Source organism: Grampus griseus (assembly GCF_964374135.1).
Source record: "Grampus griseus genome assembly, chromosome: 6".
Classification (NCBI taxonomy): domain Eukaryota; kingdom Metazoa; phylum Chordata; class Mammalia; order Artiodactyla; family Delphinidae; genus Grampus; species Grampus griseus.
Genome location: NC_139000.1, coordinates 80,342,066 through 80,367,541, shown reverse-complemented (window position 1 = coordinate 80,367,541; position 25,476 = coordinate 80,342,066). Strand labels below are relative to the sequence as shown.

General features: G+C 36.6%; 1 protein-coding gene across 3 annotated transcripts in view; it reads right to left on the bottom strand.

Annotated features, from left to right (window-relative positions):
• UBAP1 (ubiquitin associated protein 1) overlaps positions 1 to 25,476 on the bottom strand; it is a gene marked incomplete at its 5' end in the record, with an annotated part of 55,172 nt that overhangs the window by 15,604 nt on the left and 14,092 nt on the right. For 2 of the 3 annotated variants that reach the window (XM_082657245.1, XM_082657246.1), the window contains 2 exons: positions 768 to 892; positions 8,396 to 8,436. In XM_082657245.1, the coding sequence (XP_082513371.1) occupies positions 768 to 892; positions 8,396 to 8,429 (159 nt within the window). Of the gene's footprint in view, positions 1 to 767; positions 975 to 8,395; positions 8,437 to 25,476 lie in introns of those variants that run through there. The other variant, XM_082657244.1, reaches the window with a different exon arrangement.

The following is a 25,476-nucleotide window of genomic DNA, read 5'->3' as shown; positions in this document are numbered from 1 at the left end:
ACAGTCTAGAATAGATAAATTTTTAACAAGCAGACAGCTTTTAGTATGGTGAGAAAGAGAATAATATTTCAAGTGGGGATAACAACTCATGAGAAAAGCATGGTAAAGACAGGTAATACACACAGTACATTCAACAAATTGCTACAGTATCCTGGTTTGGAGGGAATATAGAGGAGATGATGAGCTAAGGTACTCGACCATAACCTTATGTCTAGACTTGATTCAGTAAGGTTGGTGAATCACTGTAAGTTTTTAAATTCAGGAATATTATTCTAGAAACAATATGAAAAATAGAAGGAAAATGCTGTAAGCAGAGGAGCCCATTAAAGAGGCTACTGAAATAGCCCAGGTGAAAAAATAAGGTAAGGAATAACTGAATGGCAAAGGGAAGACACAGCAGAGAGAAAATACTACGTAACTTGAGTGACCAAGAAGGTAATGAGGACATTAATAGAGAGAAGGAAAGAGGGGAAGAAGCACGTCAGATGAGCAATGGGGATTTGTTTTGGACAAGGCACAGAATCCCAGGAACATACAATCAGATTACACAAAATCTGTAACAGATATATAAACATATATAAATGTGCGTGTGTGTGTACGCACGCCTGTGTGTGAGTGAGTGAGACAGTGTGAGCCAAGCGATAACAGGAGCTATCAGAAACACAAATAAGAGACAGGAGAAATTTTTTTTCTATTTCACTATACAGCAAATTCTTACTCCTTAAAATGTTAAATGTACTAAACTTTAACTAAAAATTACCACTTACCTGTACTTCTCTGACAACCTGCAAACAATCAGGCAAGGAGAAGCCAATAGGTAGACCAACTTTAGCTGGTGTTTTGAATTTGTCTCCTATCTTAAATGGGACATCATCAAGGTAACTGAAAGTCCCTACAATCAAAAATAAAGTACAAAATATCAGCAAAGAACTTATTATTTGTTTTGGTATAATCTTACATCTAGGATACAACATTAATTTATGCTATCCTAAGACTAGAAGTTACAGAGTTCCTTCTCTGACTGCTTACACCTTCTCCTGACCCTAGATCTCTAATAAGGACTCCTATTTGAGGTTACTTGATCTTATTAGGGTTTATATTCACTTATACTTAGCATAAAAGCCAAAGTACTCATAGTAGCCTAAAAGTCCTCCCCAACGCCCATTACCTCTCTTGCCCTCAATTCCTGGCTCACTGAACTAAGTCACAGTGATCCTCTGTTCCTCAACTATGACATGGTCAAAACTACTTCAAAAATTCTGCACTGGCTGCTTCCTCTAACTGGAATGTTCTTCCCTCAGATATTCACATGGCTTACTCCTTCACCTCCTTCAAGTCTTTGCTCAAATGGCACTTTCTAAGTGAGGCTTACCCTGACCACCCTATTTAAAATTACTACTACACCCTCACCGCAGTAATCCCACATTATCATCTATCTTTTCTCCATAGCACTTATTACCTTCTAACATATATGTAATTTGCCTTTTAATTATATTTATTGTCTGTCTTGCCCAGTGGAATATAAGCTCCCTGCAGGTAAGTATTTAAGTCTGTTTTATTCACTGATGTAGTCTCAAAACCTCAGCACTTCCTGGTACATATTAGGCACTTATTAAATATTGATGATAGAATCTTCACAAAAGAACCTCCTTGATTAGGATTTCTTTAGTAAGAATCATTTTTTAATTAACACAAAGAACTACTCTAGATTTTTTTTTTAAGCTACATTCTAGAGATATGGAAATATTTAAGAAGTACAGCACTTATGGAAAAAAGGAAAACCAGACAAGACCATGGGAATCAGACCAGGATTATCAGGAGACACAAACCATACACAACTGAACTGCTTTAACTCCCTAAATGTTCTCTGCCCATCACAGATGCATAATACAGAAAGATCGGGACATTATCATCGATTTATAGGGTCAGACAAAAATGAGAGTGGTTCTTGTATGTGACTCTCACTAGGTATACACTCCAAATCAGGTCATGATTTCTTTTCTGGACCAGGTTTGGGGCTAACTTAACTGGCAGAAGCATCAGGGAGAATGAAACATAGTTCATAAAATAAATTTTGCTTTTTGAGTATTAGCAGCTAGTAAAATAAGGCTTACTTCTGGGTCTCACACTAGTATATTTTCTTGAGTGCTCATGTCCAGAATAAGACAATTACACCTCTTCCATAAAGAGATTTCTCTTCCTTTTAAGAACTCTGTAGATTTCAAGACTTATCAAGCAAGGTCAGGATATACTTGTAATCTTGTCATCATTCCCATTTCCCAAGGTAGATATTGCTCTGATATACCTGAAATCCTCCAAAAGAAAGAAGAATAGGCCCCCTCTCCCACTCCTGGGGGAGGGCGTCTACCTCTTTCCCATATAACTTCTAGCTAGAATTAAAACATTTTAACTATCTCTCACTCAGCTAGCAAATTAAATCTACAACTGTGTTCAATTTAATAATTTTTCTGAGGCATAACCATAACTGTTAACACTCTAGCAAAGTTTCCAAGTTGGTCATAACTTTGTAAGTGTTCTCTCAGCTGGCAATGCCTGTCACATTCCCACCCTTATTTACTTGATTAATTATGTTTTGCCCTTTAAGAATGAGCTTAAGAACAACTCCCTTCTCAATCTCAGAATAGGTCTTACCATTCTGTATTGTTAATAGTTTGTTTCCTTATACTACTCCCCACCCTGCACCAGAGACTTTGATCAAGGATTTGATCAAATTCCTATCCACACCCCCCCAAGCTCAGCATAACATCCAGCAGATGAGATTTGCTCAATGAGAATAAATAAAGAAGACATGGTCTTACACTTCTCTTGTATTTAACTCTCACACTAACTCACACTCAATTAGTATTTATTAAAATTCAAAATGATTTACCTAAAATGGCAAAGCTAGTCCTGAAAATGTTTTAACAGAGTACTCATGCAAGATGTAAGCACATTTCTAAGGTTCTGCAGAAAGTCACAAAAATGTACCAGAGGTACCAAAAAAAAGTATCAGGTACCATCACAGCTTGCCAACAAAACTCTGGTTATAACACTAAAACCTTCTGCCACTTGTAAAATGCTTTATATTATAGAGATCAAAAGCAACGCTCTTTTTAATTGTAGAGAACTTTTATCCGTCTTCCATGGAAACAGGTGCTCAAAAGTTACTGAAAGTTAGAGTCTAACTTTGGCTAGTGCCCTGATTAACTGGAAACAAAGCTGGAACTAGCATTTTCTAGGAAGCATTGGAAAGATTTACAGTCAAGTTAATAATCACAAAATTAAGTCTTTTGTTTAAGAAAATTTCAAGTATACATTCAAAGTAGGTTCATTATATAACGCACACATATTAGAAAAATCCTATCTATAATAATACTTATATGCATATATGATATACAAATCTAAGAAAACCTATCCACATTAATACTAACAAAATTTTCTTAATTGAATACTTCTATTATAGATTGGTAATGGGGAGTTGAGGGGAGAAAACCATCTGTTAAAAAGTACTATACTTGAGATAGCTGAGCCAAATGATAATATCTTTCAAGAAGGGTGTTCAGTTTCCTTGCCTACCCTTTCAGTTAGGAAACTATGACAGTGTTGTATACACTGACAATTTATATTCTATAAATGGAACTAGGCCCTGGCTTAGAGACAGACCAGATCAAGTAGAACACCTTGAAACAACTGCTGTTTCCCTTCATTAGCACCAATTACAGGTAATTGCTTTAAAAAGCAGTTTCATTTCACTAACAAAGCCAATGCCAAGGTGACTTAGCACATCTTCTAACCTTCCCCCTCCCCCCTTTAAGCTCTGTTAACCGGGAATGAGTAAACAGTTTTGTGATTATTGGGAGGAGGGGGTAGGGCTAAAGGGCAAAAGGCATTAAGAGGCGGCAACAAGAAAAGCAACTTTTTGAATGATGGCCAGAGACTACCATAAGTACAATGAATGATGTTGCTGTGAGGATTAAAAAGAACATTTTTGCAAATATAACCAACTATGCCTTAGGAACTATTCATTTTAATCCAATATATCAGAATATCTATTTAAAGACATCAATTTCTCTTATTTCTCAATACATTTTATTTTTTAAATAGATTCAATAAAAACTCAACCACATGGCCCAGAGAATTAAGCACTGTGGTTAACAATCTTCTGGCTCACCCCCAAGTACCTTTTAGTTTCAGTCTTTATTACTGAAAATCTTTCTAAGATGTCTGAGCCCATTTTCCTCAGTTCCATTTAGAAAAAAGAAAGTACATCTCTGATGGCTGTGGCAGTTCCTTGAAGTCAGGTTCTGCACACTGCTCGCCATTATGCTATGGTGGAAGGAACTGGGCTGAACGTGTAATGACTCAGGATAAATTCTGGGAAGGTTTCACTCTGTTTCCTTTCTTTCTAAATTGCTGATAATGTTTATGATCTTGTGACCTGCCTGTTTTTCTGAAAAAAGGTAATTCCATGTGGGGAGAGAAATTCCTAATAGAGGGTAGCAACTGGATTATGCTTAATTCAGATTTTACTGTGCGTTCAAATTGAGGTTTTTGAAAAAGAAGAATAAAACAGATCAAACTCAAAATTAACTGAAAATTGCAATCCCATGACTATCATTACCTTAAAGCTGTAAGTCAGGTAACACTTGCAAAATTACATCAATAGATAAATAGAGCGAGACACACGCATACACACACACACACACACACACACACAATTATACAGATATCAATACACGATGTGAAGTCAAAAGAAAATGTTACTCATGTCCTAACAAAAAACAAGATAACCTACAAAAACAGCTTTTTAATATGCAGTATCTGGCATTAAATTTTAAAAAAGACACACAAAAAAGGAAGAAAATGTGATCCATCATCAAGAGAAGAAACAGTCATCAGACCCAAATTCAGGGGTAGCCAAGATACTGGAATTATCAGAGAACTTTAAACTAACTATAATAAATATGTTAAAGGATCTAATAGAATAGGTGAACATGTGTGAGCAGGTAGGGAATTTCAACAGAGAGATGGAAATAGAAAGAGACAAATGGAAACGCTAAAAATGAAAACTTAAGTATCATAGAAAAAAAATTTTGATAGTTCATAAGCCAGGCTATGCTAATCAGAAGACAATACTCATAAGATGAAAGAATCAAAGAACTTGAAATTAAGTCAAAAGAAATTAAAAGAATTGAAACACAAAGAGAAAAAAAGAAAAAAAAAAATGGAACAGAGCCTTAAGAGATCTCTGGGACAATATCAAACAGCCTATGCATATGTGATTAGAGTCTCAAAAGGATAAGAGAGAGACATGGAGCAAAAGAAATGTGAGAAGAGATTATGGCTGCAAATTTTCAAAAGTAGTAAAAGACATCAACTAACAGATCCAAGAAGTTTAGCTAACTCCAAGCAGGATAAATACATAGAAAATCAAACCAAGGTACATCATAGTTAAAATGTTGCAAACAAAAGAAAGTCTTAAAAGAAGGGGGATGGGCAGCATATGACATACAGGAGAACAATGATTAAATGATGGCTGACTGCTCTACATTACTCTGTACTTAAAAAGCAATAACAGATTGGGATTTCCCCAGCAGTACAGTGGTTAAGACTCCGCACTTCCACTGCAGGGGGCACGGGTTCGATCCCTGGTCGGGGAATTAAGATCCCATATGCCGCACAGTGTGAACAAAAAATTAAAAAACAATAATAAAAATAAGAAAACAATCTAAAATAAAACACCTTTTTCTATCACTCAATAGAAAAAGTATTTCAATATCTTAGTAGAAATTAAACCAAGAGAAAAATAAACCTTTCCAGAAGTTAGCTAAATGGTCATAAATATGACAGCTTGGCATTTCAAAGGAGGGAGTTTAGTTTTATTAAGTCCAATTACAGAGACTTATTTTTTTCCCAAATTAGAATATCAGGGCATTTTTCCAGATATTAAAAGAGTAACTTATCTGTTTGCTGAAACATTTTAAAAAATCCTTTAAAAGTCACTTCTGGAAAATAACTTTTTTCTTAGATTAAACAAGTGGAAAATGAGTCAAAAATTAAAGAGAATTGACAGTCGGAAAGGCGTGCTTTAAACTAAGCCAAAGGTTTGCAATTTGCATGATATAAGGACAATATTTTTAAAGGCCTTTGAAAAGTAACTGTTTGTATTTCTTATTCTATTATTTAGGGGTATGTGGTTATTAATGACAGTGGAAGAAGTTCAACCTCAGTTGAAAAGAATGAACTTGAAGAAAAATCAAATACTAGTGCTAAGACAGCACAGCATAAGATATAGTCAGCCCAAGTATTTAAACAGAATAAAAAGCATTTTCATATCCAGTCATGAGAGCAGTTGTCACCTCCTTGTCCACACCCCAAGTGCCCTAGAATTACACACTCTCTCTCTCTCTCTCTCTCTCTCTCTCTAACCCCGAGTCAGATAACACCTAACTTAGGGGGAACCAACCCAGAGGCTCATAAACTAAAATGTTCCCGTCAGATACGCCCTTGACCAAAAGATACAAAAACTTCAGCTATATGATGCTAGCCACTATATGATCAAGCAAGAAGCACCATAACTGGGGTGGCCATTTTTAGCCCTGTGCACTCTACGCAAGTAGGCCAAAAAAGCAAGTCTATAAACAGAAGAATAAAAATGGAGCACATCTGCAGAGAAAAGCAGTGAAAGATGGAGGGAGTAGTAGCCTCAGTTTCCTGGCTTTCTAATTTCAGCCTTGTAAGGCCAGTCTGAATTTGATTTCCTGCATGCAGATGCCTACAAGATTGCCTATTAAATATTCTCCACCTATTCCCTTTAATTTCTATTCCTTAAACTACATGATATCTAAAAATAAGATTCGTTATTCTAACAGCCCAACTAAAGCCACTGAAATTCAAGTAGGAGCTTAGCAAATTAAAGCAGAAGCAGCCAAAGAGAGAAAGAGAAAATCCTTCTCAAATTTTACTCAGGTAGAGCATTTCATTTAAACAATAAAATTTTGGTTAGGAATGTAAAGAGATGGAGGAAGGCCTAAAAAAATAAGTCATCATTGATCAGGTAACTTCAGAATTATAATCTTCTCTCTGGATTGTTGAGCTGGAACATATAAACTGGGGTCCAACTTATTTTGACTCCTATCAAAAAGGAGTTTCTAAAGATTCAAGATAGAAAACATATCTTTTGAAATAAGATTATAAATTTAAGTTTTTCATTTTTGCTCTTTTCTCTCCCTAGGTCTTTCCTCTCTCCTTGGCTCTGTCCTCTCTTTTCCCTTGAGAAAGTGATCAGAGGCAACTACAGATCTGCCTCTCTATATCATTTGAAGACTTTGAAAGAGCCCTGTAATAATCCTTAAACAACAGGAGATACCTTACCTGAAGATCTGATGCCTGACAGGTTATACAGAATGCAAATTCCAGAGTCTGAATGACTTAATTCCAAAAGAATTTAACAAAACATACGCAAGCAATGTATGTAAGTATATGCACAGTGGCAGTTCAAAATATTAAAGCTGTTGTATAAAAATATACAAGCAAGTTAAAAACCAAGGAACTGCTGCACCACCCTGACTCAGAAAAGTGATATTATCAAGTAACCATTTGTAGATCAGAAGAGTATAACGATACATGTTGCCACACAGTCTAACAAATCATTCTTACAATGACACGATTTTTTAAATGGAACATTAGTTTTAAAACCCCTTTTAAAATAATTGTGTTGTCTGGATATTTCTGATGTTTAATTCTTATCTTTGTACAAAAAGAGGGTCTAATTTTAACTTCTTAGGCACCTCCATTCCTATCAAATGCAGATAATAAAAGTTTATTAATGTACTCCATTTTGGGAGGCCATATCTTAGAAAAAGATGATAAACTATTAGTTACAAACGCAAAATTGTAATTACTACTACTGATACTTCTGGAATATATTGATCTGCTAATCATGTCTTATTTGTAGTAAATCATTTCTTTTTATGGGAGGAGAAACCTAAACCAAAACATCATAAAACGTTAACTAAAGGCTTAGAATTTTTCACATCTGATGGAGAAGAGATGGATTTTTCACACCTGATGGAGAAGAGATGGACCTTCTCCTGATGGAGAAGGAATGGTAACTACTTCAAAATACTGCTGAAAAACAACAAAAATAGGCAGACTCCCTATCCACCTCCAGCAGTTTCAAGTACAATAAATACAGAGATACTCTGAAGTTTATCCATTTGAACTTCACATTAAAGTTATGTGAAGTCCTATGGAATGAATGTTACATTGTTGTACAACTTTATTTTCCTCAAGCCGCTCATTTAAATAAACAAAAAGGGACACTTACTTAATGTGATTTCAAATTCTCTGATCAGATCAAAACTTAAACCATGATATCTAACAGTCCACTTACCATGAAAATCTGCACCCAACTTCTTAGAAGCCATTTAGAACCTGAAAAACAAAGAAATATTTCTTAGGCGCATTATGCCTTGAGGGGATACAAACAAACCATTATAAGAAAATTGAGGATTTCCCAGGTTGCGCAGCGGTTAAGAACCCGCCTGCCGATGCAGAGGACGCGGGTTCGACCCCTGGTCCCGGAAGATCCCACATGCTGCGGAGCAACTAAGCCCGTGCGCCACAACTACTGAGCCTGCGCTCTAGAGCCCACAAGTCACAACTATTGAGCTCATGCAGCACAACTACTGAGCCCACACACCGCAACTACTGAAGCCCTCGTGCCTAGAGCCCATGCTCCTCAACAAGAGAAGCCACTGCAATGAGAAGCCCATGCACTGCAACAAAGGGTAGTTTCCGCCTGCCGCAACTAGAGAAAGCCGCAGGCAGCAACAAAGACCCAACGCAGCCAATCAATCAATAAATAGCTTAAAAAAAGAAAATTCAGACTACAAAAAGAAACCAGAAGACTAAAAGGTTCCAGGACTGACATAACCCTCAAACTTCTCAGTCCCAAAGTCTCAAAAAAGAAAGCAGAAAGGGGGAGAAACCACTTTTCCAGAAAAAAAACATTTCTGAATCTGCATGTTCTGGAAAATAAAAACATTAGAACAGCAAACTGGCCATTGACCAATTTATACACAAACTGTCAAAAAAAAATTACTAAACATTTATCTTCCTGATATAAGCTACTAATGTCAATATTTGTAGTTCTGTCAAGATTTTTTATATGTCCCATTTTATTCAGTATGTAAATATAGACCTTTTACTGACAAATGTAACTGTAAGACTGACATTTCTGAATTAGGGAATCAATGACATACAACCTTCTGTACTGTTTTAATTTTGTATACAATTTCAAAAAAGGGGAATTCCCTGGCAATCCAGTGGTTAGGACTCGGAGCTTTCACTGCCAGGCTGGGTTTAATTCCTGGTCGGGGAACTGAGATCCCACAAGCCGTGTGGTGTGGCCAAAAAAAAAAAAATCCAAAACAGGAAGGAAGAAAAACCCATAAAACCACACATCTAGCTTAGTATTATCTTTGCACTTTGAGCAGTACAAAGTCCTTTTCTTGCAAAGACAATCTGAGACCTTCAACCTAAAAGTTTATTTCCCTTGATATGATGTTTAGACCTTTAACTTGCCTGAGACATAAGCATACAATGAATATATGGTATGATTTCTACTAGTCTGTATTACCTACAGTACAATGCAAGGCATCATACTTAAAATGATCTACAGGCATACCTCATTTTATTGCACTTCACTTTACTGCGCAAATTGAAGGTATGCTCAACCTTGCATTCAGCAAGTCTGAGGCCTAAGGCGCCATCTTTCCAAGAGCATTTATTTGCTCACCTCGTGTCTGTGTCACATTTAGGTAATTCTCACCATATTTCAAACTTTTTCATTATAATTGTATTTGTCATGGTGATCAATGACCTTCGATGTTACTATTATAATTGTTATGACATTTTTTAGCAATAACCTTTTTTTTTTTTTTTGGCTGCATCAGGTCTTAGTTGCAGCACGTGGGAAATTCATTGTGGCACGCAGGCTTCTCTCTAGTTGTGGCTCGTGGGCTCTGTAGTTGCGGCACAAAGCTCTCTAGCTGTGGCCCACGTGCTCGGTAGTTGTGGCCCTCGGGCTTAGTTGCCCACCCCCCCCCCCAGCATATGGGATCTTAGTCCCCTCACCAGAACATAACTTCTACATGCACTGGGCAACCAAAAAACCTTGCATGACTTGCTTTATTGTGATATTCGTTTTACTTCAGTGGTCTGGAACTGAACCCACAATATCTGAGGTATGCCTGTATGTTCTACTGTAAGTTTTTTTTAAAGAAGGCGAGTATATTGCACCTATCATGTGAAAAGTATTCAAAATAATTAAATCTGTACAGGATTTTAAGAAACTGACAAGTTGATTTTAAAATTTACATGTAAAGGCAAAGGAAACAATAGCCAAAACAATTTTGAAAAAGAACAAAGCTGGAGAACTTACCACCTAACTTCAAGACTTACTATTAGAGTAATTAAGACAGTATGGAAATGGCATAAATATATCACACAGACCAACAGAACAGAGTACAGATAGACCCATATGAAAAAAATGTCCCGAAGATGTACCATAACAACCAACCACGCAAGTACTTTAGGCTGTACTTCACTGAGAAAAGAATTCAAACTGACCCAGATATGTGTAGATCAGAAGAGCTGCGTGCTGTGAAGTATGCAACAAGTGGATTTTTTGTTCAAAATGAAATTAAAATAATGACAGTGAAAAAAAAAAGAAATATACCCATATGCATATAGTTAACTGATTTTCAACAAAGGTGCAAGGCAATTCAAAGGGGAAAGGATAGTCTTCTCAACAAATGATGCCAGACATTTGTATGCAAAAAATAAACCTCAATCCATACCTTGCACCGTATATAAAAATTAACTCAGGGGGATGGGGAAATTATGGCTAAGAACTACAGGGTTTCTTTTGGGGGTGATGAAAATATTCTAAATGTGATTATGGTGATGACTGCACAACTCTGTGAATATACTAAAAGCCACTGGATTGTACACTTTAAATGGGTGGACTGTATGTGATATGCTAATACACTACAACAACTTGGATGAATCTCAAATGCATTATGGTAAGTGAAAGAAGCCAAACTCAAAAGGTTACATACATATATGTATGGAATAGGATTCCATTTACAATATTCCAGAATAGGCAAAACTACAAAAACAAAAAAGTAATCTAGCCACTGGACACTAATAGTGGGGGAAGGAACTGACTATATAAAAGGGAATGTGGGAATTTTTTGAAGTTATTGAAACTTCTATATTTGATTGCACTAATGGTTACAGGACTATATGCATTTGTCACAAATCACAGAACTGAAAACAGGGTAAATTTTACTTTGTGTAAATTATACCTTCAAATTTTTAAAAAGTGTATATATATATACCCATCACATTGAAATTAGATAAAATAGAATCACTGAATAACACTAATAATATTTTAAGCTACTCCACTAGGAGTAGAATAAAGTTTCATTTTTAAAATGCCAAAATTCAAAATAACATATTATATGGCTGTACCAAATTCTATTAGTATGCTTTCTGCCTGATGACAAGGGTTTTCTACAGTGAAGTATGGTTTCTAACAATGGATTTCTTCCCAATTTAAAAGCAAAAAAAAAATTTTAAGTGCAAGTAAATCAGTTTATCTCTCTCTTAGCTTAGGCTCCTTTAGAAAGAAAGAATGAAACACAAGTTGAAAATTACAAATTCAATTAACATTATTTTAACATTATGTCTTTAACTGGTAAAATACCTTTTAAACTTCGCAAAGAGCAAGGCTAAAACCATTTTTACAATGCAGTCATCATGGCTAGCAGGAACCAAATTTCTCTATGGGGTGATGAAAATGTTCTAAAACTGACTGTGGTGATAGTCCCAAAACTCTGTGAATATACTAAACACTGTTGAATTGTATTCTTAAATGGTTGAATTGTATGAGATATGAATTATATCAATAAAGCTGTTACCAAAAAAAAAAAGTAGCTCTGAATTTGATAAGGTATGCAAACTAAAGAATGATTATTTAGGTACAGAGGAAGGGAAAGGAAAGATGAGTGATATTTTTTCACTTTCATAATGGCTATTATGAGTGAAATAAGTAACAATTTCAGTCATTGGTAAAAGAGAAATTTATTCATTAATTTTTACAATCTGAAGGATAATAAATTAACTCTCTTTAGTGGGGGGGGGGGGGGAAGCAGCTACCAAACAAACAAAACAAACCACTTCCAATAGCCCATTCTTGATTCTAACTTTGCCAAGGCCACTTCACAGAGGCATTTCCGTAGCTTATTTCACATCCCAACTTATCTGTCCTACATTGGTTAGAAAGTCATACTATAACAGTAGCAAGAGCATATATTTGTCCTGACGTCCAGTGATGCCACATTGTAGGTAGTGTAGGTGACCCCATATTAAGGCCTAATAGCCAGCAAATGTCATTCAAGTATAGTTTTAAGTGTCAACAGCGAACAATTACTGTGCCATTTCCATTAGTCACAGAAAGTTACTGGTTAGTTAACTGCTATGGACTTAACCACAACACTGAGTAGAAGACTCAGTGTTGTGCTCAACCCCTTTAAGGAAAAAAAGTATTATGGAAAAAGTAAGTATTCACAGATTTTAAAAGAAACGACGTTTTTTAATTTGTGAAAAGAAAAACATCGGAAGGAAATACATTAAACATATTTAAAGTGGCTACCTCTAAGTGGTAGCACTAGGAATAATTCATAAAATTTTTCTACAGTTTCTGAACACTGTATGGCAAACAAATATTAATTTTATAATCTCTTCAACGCTTTACTTTAAAAGTTTTCCAGCATGATGTTGGCATGAAACATTCTGGTTGATATTCTACTAGTTAATGGAGAGCTAAAATTTTAAAGTATATGGATCATCAATTTTCAAAGAACCAACAAACCACACTGAAAATGATTTAACTTTCTTCTATGTATAGAAGACATTTCATAGACTCTTACAGGCTTCAGAGTTATCATAATGTACATAAACCACAATAATACAGGGAAACTTTTAAACCCAGAAGCAAGATTCTTGGCAGCCTCAATCTTCCCACAGAGGTACAGACCAGAAATGTATTTTTTCTAAATCTCTGTTGAAAGCAGCAGAATCTAAGCATCCAGCAATGAGACCTGGGAATATGCTCACAGACAGGTGCAGGAAATCAGTGTTTTCATCTCTGTGTTCCTAATATTTATTGATATTGTGGGATATCAGCTGTTTGAAGCAGCAGCTGTTTTTGAGAGGTAAATGGCTTGGGAGAGGCTCTGATTTCTTTTTGGAGGGGGGGACTCTGATTTAATAAATAATTCTGTGAACAAGCTAACATCAGGAATGTTTTAAAGAAGTTCCACCAAATTTAAATGAATTTTTTTCCCTCGAAGAGTTTTGAATTTTATTGTTTTTTTATATAGCAGGTTCTTATTATTCATTTTATACATATTAGTGTATATATATCAATCAAATTTAAATGAATTTTTAATGGCTTTTTTAAAAACGCCTCAACCAAAGAAAACCCACAGAAAGGGAGAAAATATTGAAAATTATCTATCTGAGGGACTTGTATCTAGAATATATAAATAACTCTACAATTCAATAATAAAAAGACATCCAATTAGAAAGTTGGCAAAAGAATCTGAATAGTCAATTCTCCAAAGAAGATACACAAATGACTAAGAAGCACATGAGATGTTTAACACATTTTTCACTAGTCAGGGAAATGCAAATCAATAACTACACCCTACCCCATTAAAACATGCATATTGGGACTTCCCTGGTGGTGCAGTGGTTAAGAATCCACCTACCAATGCAGGGGACGCGGGTTTGATCCCTGGTCCAGGAAGGTCCCATATGCTGAGGAGCAACTAAGCCCGTATGCCACAACTACTGAAACCTGCGCATCTAGAGCCCATGCTCCGCAACAAGAGAAGCCACCACAATGAGAAGCATGCGCACCACAGCGAAGAGTAGCCCCCGCTCACCTCAACTAGAGAAAGCCCACGTGCAGCAACGAAGACCCAACACAACCAAAAATAAATAATAAAATTAAATTAAAAAAAGAAACATGCATATTATCAGCAACAAAGCAAAATTTGTTGAAAAGACTAATAAATGAAAATTAAAACACAGTACCCCTTATTACTAAAAAACAGGTGAAAATTCTTTAAAATTATGCCTCAATAGAGCTGATAAAATGCAGATTATCTAGGGGTTTTCTTTAAATATTAAAAGAGTTCACTGAATGTAACTCCTATTATATTTTCCACAAACCATAAGAATATGAGAAATCCATCCATATTTGGTCACTTAAAGATTTTTCTAATGTCTGCTATGCAGTAACACTTCACTATCTCTGAAGTATCAAAAGCATTTTAGGGCTTCCCTGGTGGCGCAGTGGTTGAGAGTCCGCCTGCCAATGCAGGGGACACGGGTTCGTGCCCCAGTCCGGGAAGATCCCACATGCTGCGGAGCGGCTGGGCCCGTGAGCCATGGCCACTGAGCCTGCGCGTCTGGAGTCTGTGCTCCATAACGGGAGAGGCCACAACAGTGGGGGACCTGCGTACCACAAAAAAAAAAAAAGCATTTTAATAGCTACTTAGGGTCAACTTTTTTTTCCTGGAACATCTGAGCAAAATTAAGTGGTGTGTGTGTGTGTGTGTGTGTGTGTGTGTGTGTGTGTGTGTGTGTGTGTGTGTGTGTGTGTGTGTGTGTGTGTGTGTGTGTGTGTGTGTGTGTGTGTGTGTGTGTGTGTGTGTGTGTGTGTTGTGTGTGTGTATGAGCTACCACATAAACTTCCTATATTTTATTTAATTGTAAATACTTATTTTATAATACTTTCCTATAATCTAAATGTTCAATCATGAAAATGATTAAATTATGGAAAATTCAGAAAATAGGTTGTGATGGCACAAAGAGTGTTCATTAAAAGCATATAAGTGATGGGAAATAAGTATAAGTTTTAAAATGTTTTTACAAGTTGCTTTTCCTAAGTAACAAATGTACACAAAACAAGACTGAAAAAAATGTATTTGCCCCAAATGTAAAATTACAAATGCTCACGTGAGAAAAAAAATCTTAAGCATCATAAATTTCCGCTAAAATAAATATAAATGCTTCTATTAAATATAAATGCTTCTACTAACAATAACACACTTTTTTTTTTTTTTTTTTTTGCGGTACGCAGACCTCTCACTGTTGTGTCCTCTCCCGTTGCGTAGCACAGGCTCCGGACGTGCAGGCTCATCAGCCATGGCTCACGGGCCCAGCCGCTCCACGGCACGTGGGATCTTCCCGGACCGGGGCACGAACCCATGTCCCCTGCATCGGCAGGCGAACTCTCAACCACTGCACCACCAGGGAAGCCCCGTACACACATTTTTAATTCATAAACTTTACACTAATAAAGTGTAGAACTCCCTGAAGCAACCAAGAATTAAAAGCAATGTTTTATTTTGCTGGTTCAATGCCACTTTAGTTCATACGCTACAGGAAGAAAACTGGATAACTTAAAATTTTGAATCACTGATTAAAGACATCTAAGAACAAAGAGAGATGGGGAAATAGGTAACAAGAATAGAACTGCAGGGAGAGAAGGAGTTAGAATGCAAGAGGCAGGAGAGATAGAGTAAGGAATGAAAAAAGGGAAAGGTGAGGAGGGTAGGGGAAAGGAAGTAAGGGTAGGAGACCAGGAGAATGAAAACATATTAGCAAGGCCCAGGCAGCTTCGTAAGGGGAAGAGAAAGCCCAAGGGCAATTTAATATTAATGTTCTAATTTTCTTTCTTCCCTTTCTTGTATCATCATTAAATTACACACTACAAACATCTTCCCAATACAAAACAGCAATTTAACAACTCAGTAAGCTATCCCAATCACACAATGTGAGCTGTAATCAGGAATTTCCCAAGATGCAAATTAATCCTGGAAATTCTCCAATTTACAGAGAAAGATGGCTTTGGAAATCATCAAATTTCAAGTCTGAAAACCAAGTTAACACCCATACAACATATATATGACAAAAATCACATGTGTAGGGAATTCCCTGGCATAGTCCAGTGGTTGGGACTCAGTGGCTGGGACTCCAAGCTTTCACTGCCAAGGGCGCGGGTTCAATCCCTGGTCGGGGAGCCAAGACCCCACAAGCCCTGTGGTATGGCCAAAGAAAAAGAAAACAAAATCACACACGTAGATGCCATTAAAATGTCAAAGCCATGTGGCACAGCCAAAAGAAAAAAAAAATCACACATGTAAATGCCATGAAAATGTCAATACTAGACTATATTATACTCATTGACAAAAAGCTTTCTTCTCTCTCAGGTCTCAAGAGACATTCTGGAGCCTCAGTTTCTTCATGGGTAAGATAAGGGTAGTAGACTGAATAATCAGCCAACTCTAAACATACCATAAATCTATAATGGTATAATAAAATGAAGGAAAAATATTCATGTTTCCAAATTAAATATTCAGTATTCAGGTTCAGTGATATCATTTACACAGTAACGTCTTAAAGATGTCTTTAGGGACATCCCTGGTGGTACAGTGGTTAAGAATCTGTCTGCCAATGCAGGGGACACGGGTTTGATCCCTGGTCTCGGAAGATCCCTCATTCCACAGAGCAAATAAGCCCGCAAGCCACAACTACTGAGCCCATGTGCCACAACTACTGAAGCCTGCGCTCCTTGAGCCCGTGCTTTGCGACAAGAGAAGCCACTGCAATGAGAAGCCCGTTCGCCTCAACTAGAGAAAGCCCACGCGCAGCAACGAAGACCCAATGCAGCCAAAAATAAATAAATAAAACAAATTTATGGGGCTTCCCTGGTTGCACAGTGGTTGAGAGTCCGTCTGCCGATGCAGGGGACACGGGTTCGTGCCCCAGTCCGGGAAGATCCCACATGCCGCGGAGCAGCTAGGCCGTGAGCCATGGCCGCTGAGCCTGCGCGTCCGGAGCCTGTGCTCCGCAATGGGAGAGGCCACAACAGTGAGAGGCCAGCGTACCACAAAAAAAAAAAAAAAAAATTATTGTATAAATAAATAAATAAAGATGTCTTTACTGGCAAAATTAAAAGTTGGCAACCATATGTTAAACACCTTGCCATTTTGGAAAAGAGGGCAGTATATCTATGTGAATATGGAAACAAATAAGGATAAGACATAGTCTTATAATGGTGGTTATATCTGGGTGATGGGTTTACAGGTGAGGCTTTTGGTTTTTTCTTTTTATGCTATTTGCTTTCCAACTTTCCTATATTGAGAACAAATCTACCAACTGACATACATACACATACTTTGTAATTAAGGGGAAAAAAATATAGTGAGCAACAGAGGGAAAACAAACCCCAGACACTGATAAGAGAACTATTTTTTCTTATTTTTTTCCCCTTGTGCTGTCTGCTAAAATGAGCAAATGCCACAATAGTGCTTTTCCAAAGAAGCAGAACTATTAACAATTTATAGCCTGTCATGTAGGTTGTGTTTCAAACTGACACTTGAATTTTCAATAGCTGTGGGGAAAATGATGTAAAACACAGAAAAGATGTACAATATTGCAGTGGGTTTTTTTAACTGTTAGTGCATTATTGCACTGAGCATAGTAAATATCTGTGATAGACTGAATATTAGTTCTAATCTTATTTTTGACTTTGGGAACCCAAAATAAAGGAAGTGATGTTTTCATGTTAAAACAAAACAAAACAAAAAGAGAAACAATATAGTATGTAACTAGTAAAAGGTTGTAATCTCAGAGACAGAAGAAAGAATAAATCGGAGGTTTCTAGACCACTAAGAATACCTGAAAACATACAAATGGTTCTAGGTAACAGACTTCATGGAAGTGTAATAGGTGTCCTACTTTACTGACGATAAAGAATGCAATCCATGATGAAGAGCAGAATACACCTTTTCAAGTACCCACAGAACACTTTACAAAAAACTGAGTAATTATTAGGCCACAAAGAAAATTCCAATGAATTTCAAAAATCAACAGTAGCACAGCCAATAGTCAAAAGGCAAAAAATTATAATTTAATTACATCAGAAAACAAAAAAGTCCTACTACCTGAATTACTAAACTGTCTCTTACAGAACTCATGGATCAAAGCAGGAACCAAAAGGGAATTCCCTGGCAGTCAAGTGGTTAGGACTCCACGCTTCCACTTCTGGGGACCCAGGTTCGATCCCTGGTCAGGGAACTAGGATCCCACAAGCCGCGTGGCAAAAAGATAACGACAATGAAAATACTGCACTTGAGATCCTACAACATGCAGCTAAAGCAGTACTCAGGAAAATCTATAGCACACAGCAGTCTCAGAGGAAAATTCACAGCATGAGAACTTAGGGTATAAATAACCACACCCACAGAAAACACAAGAATGGAAACAGCAAAGATATAAACAGAACATAATCAATTAAGAATCAGAAAAACAGGGCTTCCCTAGTGGCGCAGTGGTTGAGAGTCCGCCTGCCGATGCAGGGGACATGGGTTCGTGTCCCGGTCCGGGAGGATCCCACATGCCACGGAGCGGCTAGGCCCGTGAGCCATGGCCGCTGAGCCTGCGCATCCGGAGCCTGTGCTCCGCAACGGCAGGGGCCACAACAGTGAGAGGCCCGCGTACCGCAAAAAAAAAAAAAATAAGAAAAATAGATCAACTAATAAATAAACCCAAGAGCTGGTTCTTTGGAAAATTATAACCATCCAGCTAACTTAATTTTAAAAGGGGGCGGGGGGTGGATATGTATACAAAATAATAGAGGAAATTAAAATAATCCCAAGTCATTGCTTTGTTCCCCTTCTGTCAAATACATTTGAGAACCTGGATAAAATGGATTATCTTCTAGAAAAATATTAACTATCAAAACTGACCATAGACGAGGCAGAAATGTTAACCAGACCTATAACCAAAGAGGAAAGAGAAAAAAATTATCAAAGAGCTCTCGCCACCCAAAAGAAACCTTAGTCCAATGAGATTTTCATGGTTCTAAAACATAAGAAAAGAAGGAAGGTTTCTAATTTTTTTTAAGTAAGAATATGACGCCATAAAAGAAAAAAACTACAGAAAAATCTCATGTATAAATACAGATTAAAAAATCCTCAAAATAAAAAACACAAATTTAGTAGTACATTATAGGAATACATCATGTCCAAGTGGGATTTATTCCATCAATACAGGATAGTTCAACATTAGGAATCTGTTGATATAATTCACCATATATAATAGATCTAAGAAGAAAAATCATATAGCCATGTCCTTAACATAAGGTTAAAACAATAACAAAAATCATCCCTCTCAATATCAAAGCCAGAGAATGCTGACTAATGGGGAAACTATACAAAGATTCCACTAAGCACAGGAACAAGACAAAGATGTCCATTATCACAATTGCTTTATTTAACATCAGATGAAAGAAGTAAAAAGTATAAAATGTCAGAAGATAGACTTTCCCAAGGAAGACCAAAAACTGAAAAACTATTACAAATATAATACAAAAAGGTGTTTAATTACAAATGAATATTCTGAAACAAATACTCTTCATATATACAATGACCAGATAAGAAGTATAAAGGAAGCATGATATACCACAGGAGATAAGAAGTAGGAATAAACTAAGATGTAACGGAAGAAAACTAAAGCTACTGAGACACAAAAGAAGACTTATACAATTGCAGAAAAATATATAATAATTTTGGCTAGGACACACAACATCATTAACATCAACTCTTCCTAAGTTGCTATATTAATTTGGCATGATGCAAATGAAAACTGGAGTCTTCTGTTTTCATTTTTTTAACTAGACAAGCTGACTCTAAAGGTCATATGGAAATAACAATTAACAGTAGCCAAGAAAATTCCAAAGAAAATAATAAAGGGAGAATAGCCTATCAGATATTAAAATACTTATTACAAAATACAACACTTAAAGCTGTGCTGTACTGGCACATAAACAGATCAATGGAACAGAGTAGAAATCCCTAAAGATACCCCAAATGTAGACATTTAAAGTGCCATTTAAGGGACTTCCCTGGTGGTCCAGCAGTTAAGACTCCACGCTCCCAGTGCAGGCAGCCCAGGTTCGATCCCCGGTCAGGGAACTAGATCCTGCGTGCCACAAGTAAGACCTGAAGCAACCAAATAAATAAATATTTTTTTAAAAATAAATAAAGTGGGGCTTCCCTGGTGGCACAGTGGTTGAGAGTCCACCTGCCGGTGCAGGGGACACGGGTTCGTGCCTCGGTCCGGGAATATCCCACATGCCGTGGAGCGGCTGGGCCTGTGAGCCATGGCCGCTGAGCCTGCGCATCCGGAGCCTGTGTTCCGCAATGGGAGAGGCCACAACAGTGAGAGCCCCGCATACCGTCAAAAATAAATAATTAAATAAATAAATAAATAAAGTGCCATTTAAAATCTGTGAAGTGATGAGACAGCTGAGTAGCCACCTAGAAAAAAGTAAAGTTGGATGCTCACCTCACACTTCCATACCAAAATAAATTCCAAACAAACAAAAGTACAGTAACAGTGCACAACTGCCCAAGTACATAAAAACTATTTCACTCTATACAGAAAGCTAGTGGGCAAAAACAACTTTCTGAGACTTAAAATCCAACAAAGTGCTTGCCTCATGAAAAACTTTGAAAACAAAAGGTTATTTTTAAAGTCAAATTCTGGTACTGTACAAGGTTTCTCATTAATTTCTCTTGCAAATGAGGTTTTTACCAAAGCTACTAACCATATAGTATACTAAAGGCTTTAAAACAAGCAAATGTGACTGAATGCAAAGTTCATTTCACAGTTTAATAAAAACTGGTTATAGGGCTTCCCTGGTGGCGCAGTGGTTGAGAGTCTGCCTGCCGATGCAGGGGACACGGGTTCGCGCCCCGGTCTGGGAAGATCCCACATGCCGCGGAGCGGCTGGGCCTGTGAGCCATGGCCGCTGAGCCTGCGCATCCGGAGCCTGTGCTCCACAATGGGAGAGGCCACAACAGTGAGAGGCCCGCGTACCGCAAAAAAAAAAAAAAAAAAAAAACTGGTTATAGTTAAATATCAGCTCACTAAAATTTAAAAAGCAACAAGTAGTACATAAAAAAGATAATATAGTAGTGTCAAAGCAAGTTACTGACCCAATGTGATTTTATCAGAACTGCAGTTAAGAACTCTAGTTAATTCCAAAATGGGTCAAGAAAAATCCAAACAAGGATTTTCCTGGACTCTGGGCTCCTCTTAATCCTCTAAGCACAGTGTCTAATCTTTAGCAGAGGTGGCCTTTTCATATCTTCTTGCCCTCTCAAACTTTCTGAAAATATGATAATTTTATATCGCTAATACGTAACTTGGGAATGAAACTAGACAAAACAATGCCCTTAAAAAAGTTAAACAATGATTTCCTGTAGTTACCAATAAATAGTATGAAATGGTAAGGCCTGTGAGGGTAACATAATGTAAGAACAGGAAAGTACTGACTAGCTAAAAACTAGAATTGGGAGTCATGACATAAAGCATTAGCCAATTAAAAATTTCAAGTCAATATCTTAACCAATTCATTAAAATTCACTTAACATTCCCTTTAATGTAATTTAGAGTTCAGCAAGTAAGAGCACAACATCCCAAGAGGAAATAAGGCCATAAACCTATCCAACTTAATTTTTTAAACTATTAATAAACATTAACTGGGAAAAAATAATTTCAAGAAATTGCTGAACCAAAAATATCATCTCCTCCCCAACTCTTTCAAAAACCACATCACAACTTATGGCAGAATACAAGCGAGAAAAGAGCACTCTGGACAGTTAAAAACTTAGGTTCTAGTCTCACTTCTTTCATCAATTTGGTATGGCTTAGAGCCAGTCAAAACCTTTCAAAGAAAGAAGAAGAAGAAAAAAAAAATTCACGGCTTCTTCTGTAAAAAGAGAGGTCTGGAGTAAATTACCTCTGACAATCTTTGCAAAACCTTTAAGGGTCTAGACACATTCTTTTATAACTAAGTACTTCAATCGTTTTTATAGTAATATATATAAGAAAGATATCACAAGACTTCATATTCTTAGTTATGAGGGCACATAAACACATGTAATTACTTGTTGAATCTATGACTCAGTAGGTATACACAGTCCACACCCATGTTTTTTGAAGGAGAAGAAAACGCTTACTATTTGACACTAATAAAACAATTTCACTCTACTAGAAGCCCATACAAAATAATTGATCAATTTAAAATACAAAAAAGCTAATTATCATACCAGAGGCTATTAATCTGACCTGAGAGAAGTAATCAAAAACATAATTTTTCTGTCTTTTCAAGAGTCTTCACACTCAGTGGATTGCATCATTCTGACTGTTTCAGTCATGTGAAATCTCAATGATTTTTCTCCCATAGAAACAAAGAAGTAACAGAGCCTTGTTCACCAAACTTGAGAACTCATACCCCCAGGGGAACACTGGGCAATACCAGGGAACAAACAATATAAAAATGGCACAACTTCACAGAATATCAAGGATCTGAGGGGAGAAGGTAAGGGTTGCTAAGTAATTCCACAGGCAAATAAAATAATTTTATGTAAATATAAGCATCAGAATAGATGATTTTATTTAAAGTTCTAGCAAGTCTTTAAGCAACAAATTATTCCTATTTTACTTAAATTATTCCAACATGTAAAATGGAAACAAACACAGCTTTGCACTTTGTAGTTTTATACAGGGTTTATTTATTGCCTAGCTTTCCCCACTAGGCTTTAAGCACTATGAGTACAAGAACCACTTTGGTTTTGTTCACCATTTCACCAAGCATAGTGTCTGTAAATAGTGCTCAGTTAGTACCTATTGAATTAATGTTGCCAAATTTCCAAGTTACCATATGAGATTAGCATAATACTGATACCAAAATTTGACAAAGGAAGGAGAAAAAAAGGAAAATAAGAAACAAACCTCATATATTTGTATATATGTATACTTGTATTTATATATAGACACTAAATTCTAATTGAAATAGTAGTAAATTGAATTAAACAGCAAACTCCTAGCTGTAAGACACTTTTCAGGAAAAACTGTTTCCTTCAACACAGAATTTCAAAGAAAAAAAAAAGAAAAATAGAAAGGAGGGAATCTGTAAGTTAAAAAAGAGCATAAGCAATAAATCTAAATCAATCACAGGGACTTCTCTGGTGGTGCAGTGGTTAAGACCCTGCTCTCCCAATGCACGGGGCCCAGGTTCAATCCCTGGTCAAGGAACTAGATCCCACATGCATGCCGCAACTAAGAGTTTGCATGCCGAAACTAAGGAGCCCACGTGCTGCAACTAAGGAGCCGGCGAGCCACAACTAAGACCTGGCGCAACCAAATAAATTAAATTAAATTAAAATTTTAAAAAATATTATTTAAATAAATAAAGCAATCACAACATACAGATCTTATTTGGATCCCAATCCGAACACACTGAAGAAAAAAGTGAAAACAATTGGGAAAATATGAACACTAACTGGATATCTGATAATATTAAATAAGTTAAATTTTAAGGTAGGACAATGGTATTACAGTTTTTTTATAATTCCTATCTTTCAGGGATACACAAAAATATATTTACAGATGAAATGATATGACTGAGATTTGCTCCAAAATAACTGGGAAGAGGGCATGTATATGAAATAAGATTGTTATAATAACTATAAATGGAGTATAACCTCTAAAAATTGTGAATCACTATGTTGTACACCTGAAATTTATTAAAAAGAAAGAAAGAAAGAAAAAGAGGAAGGGAGGGAGAGAGGGAGGAAGAAAGGCAGATTGACAGCTGTTATGGCTAGATCTACATTTATAAGTTTGGAACTTTCTAAAATAAAGAAATAAAAAGATGCTACTGCTATAGTGTAAAATGAAAGAGGCTGCAGAATAATCACATTTTAATTTTCTAAAACTGTGAATTAAACCTAACTCATAATTGGCAACCATCATATCAATAATCTGAAGAATCAGTATCAGTAGATGCTAAAACAAGTGGGTTCAAGTTCCACAAGGGTAACGGGATATGTACATAGTCTCAGAGTATCTCCCACAATATATTTTTTATTAAGTATGGTGGAGAAAACAGTAACTTTATCTTGGCAGACACCACCTTAACCAAGTGATCAAAATTAACATTACCAGTAATGGAACAAACTGACACGTCCATATATGATACACTGAGAACACATCAACTCTGTGGTATTCCTGCCAAAAGTGAAACTATCATGAGGAAGTATCAAACAACCTGAATCTAATCACGAAGAAATATCAAACAAACCCATCTTGAGAGACATTCTATAAAATAAATGGTCTGTACTCTATAAATATGTCAAAGTCATAAGACAAAGACTAAGAAACTGTTTCAGATGAAAGGCAATTAAAACTACAAAACCACTAAATGTAATGCATGATCCAGGATGTTCTTTTGCTATAAGAATGCTGCTGGACAATGGGTGATTCAACAACAGTTAATTTCCTGATTTTGATCATTAGTATGTAGCTATGTAAGAGAATGTTCTTATTTTTAGGAAGCACGCACTGTAAAGCAGTAATAGGGTACCGTGTCTTCAACTTACTTTTCTTTTTTTTTTCCTTTTTTTTTTGTTAACTTATTTATTTTTGGCTGTGTTAGGTCTTCGTTGCTGTGCACAGGCTTTCTCTAGTTGCAGCAAGCAGGGGCTACTCTTCATTGCAGTGCACAGGCTTCTCATTGTGGTGGCTTCTCTTGTTGTGGAGCACGGGCTCTAGGCACACGGGCTTCAGTAGTTGTGGCACGTGAGCTCAGCAGTTGTGACGTACAGGCTTGGTTGCTCTGCAGCATGTGGGACCTCCCCGGACCAGGGATCGAACCCATATCCCCTGCATTGTCAGGCGGATTCTCAACCACTGCGCCACCAGGGAAGTCCCCAACTTACTTTCAAGCAATTATGAAAAAAATAATATGTATATGTAAATACAAATAGAGAACAGATAGATGATAGGAAAGGAGAATGAGTGAAGAACATAACAAAAATATGAAACATGTAGGTAATCTCAATAGAAGGTATACAGGAACTCTGTACTATCATTGTAAGTTTTCTGGTAAATGTGAAATTGTATCAAAATAAAAAGCTTTAAAAAACCTCAACAAAAAACAAAAAAAAACAAAAAACAAACAAACAAACAAAAAAAAACCTCAACAAGCACCTATATTTGCATGGCTTTTTGTATGTACACAAAAATCAGAAAGGATTCATGGTTAGTTCTGGAAGAAGGCAAAAGAAGGCTTTCATGTTCAACTTTCTATACTTCAGTAGTTTTAATTCTGGAGCTAAAAATATACTAACTGAAACAAAAAGTTCACTAGATGGGTATGACAGCAGATCTGAGCAGGCAAAACGAAGAATCAGCAAACTTGAATATAGAGCAATGTCTACAAAGAAAGAATAAAGAAAAGCAGACTGAGCCCAAAAG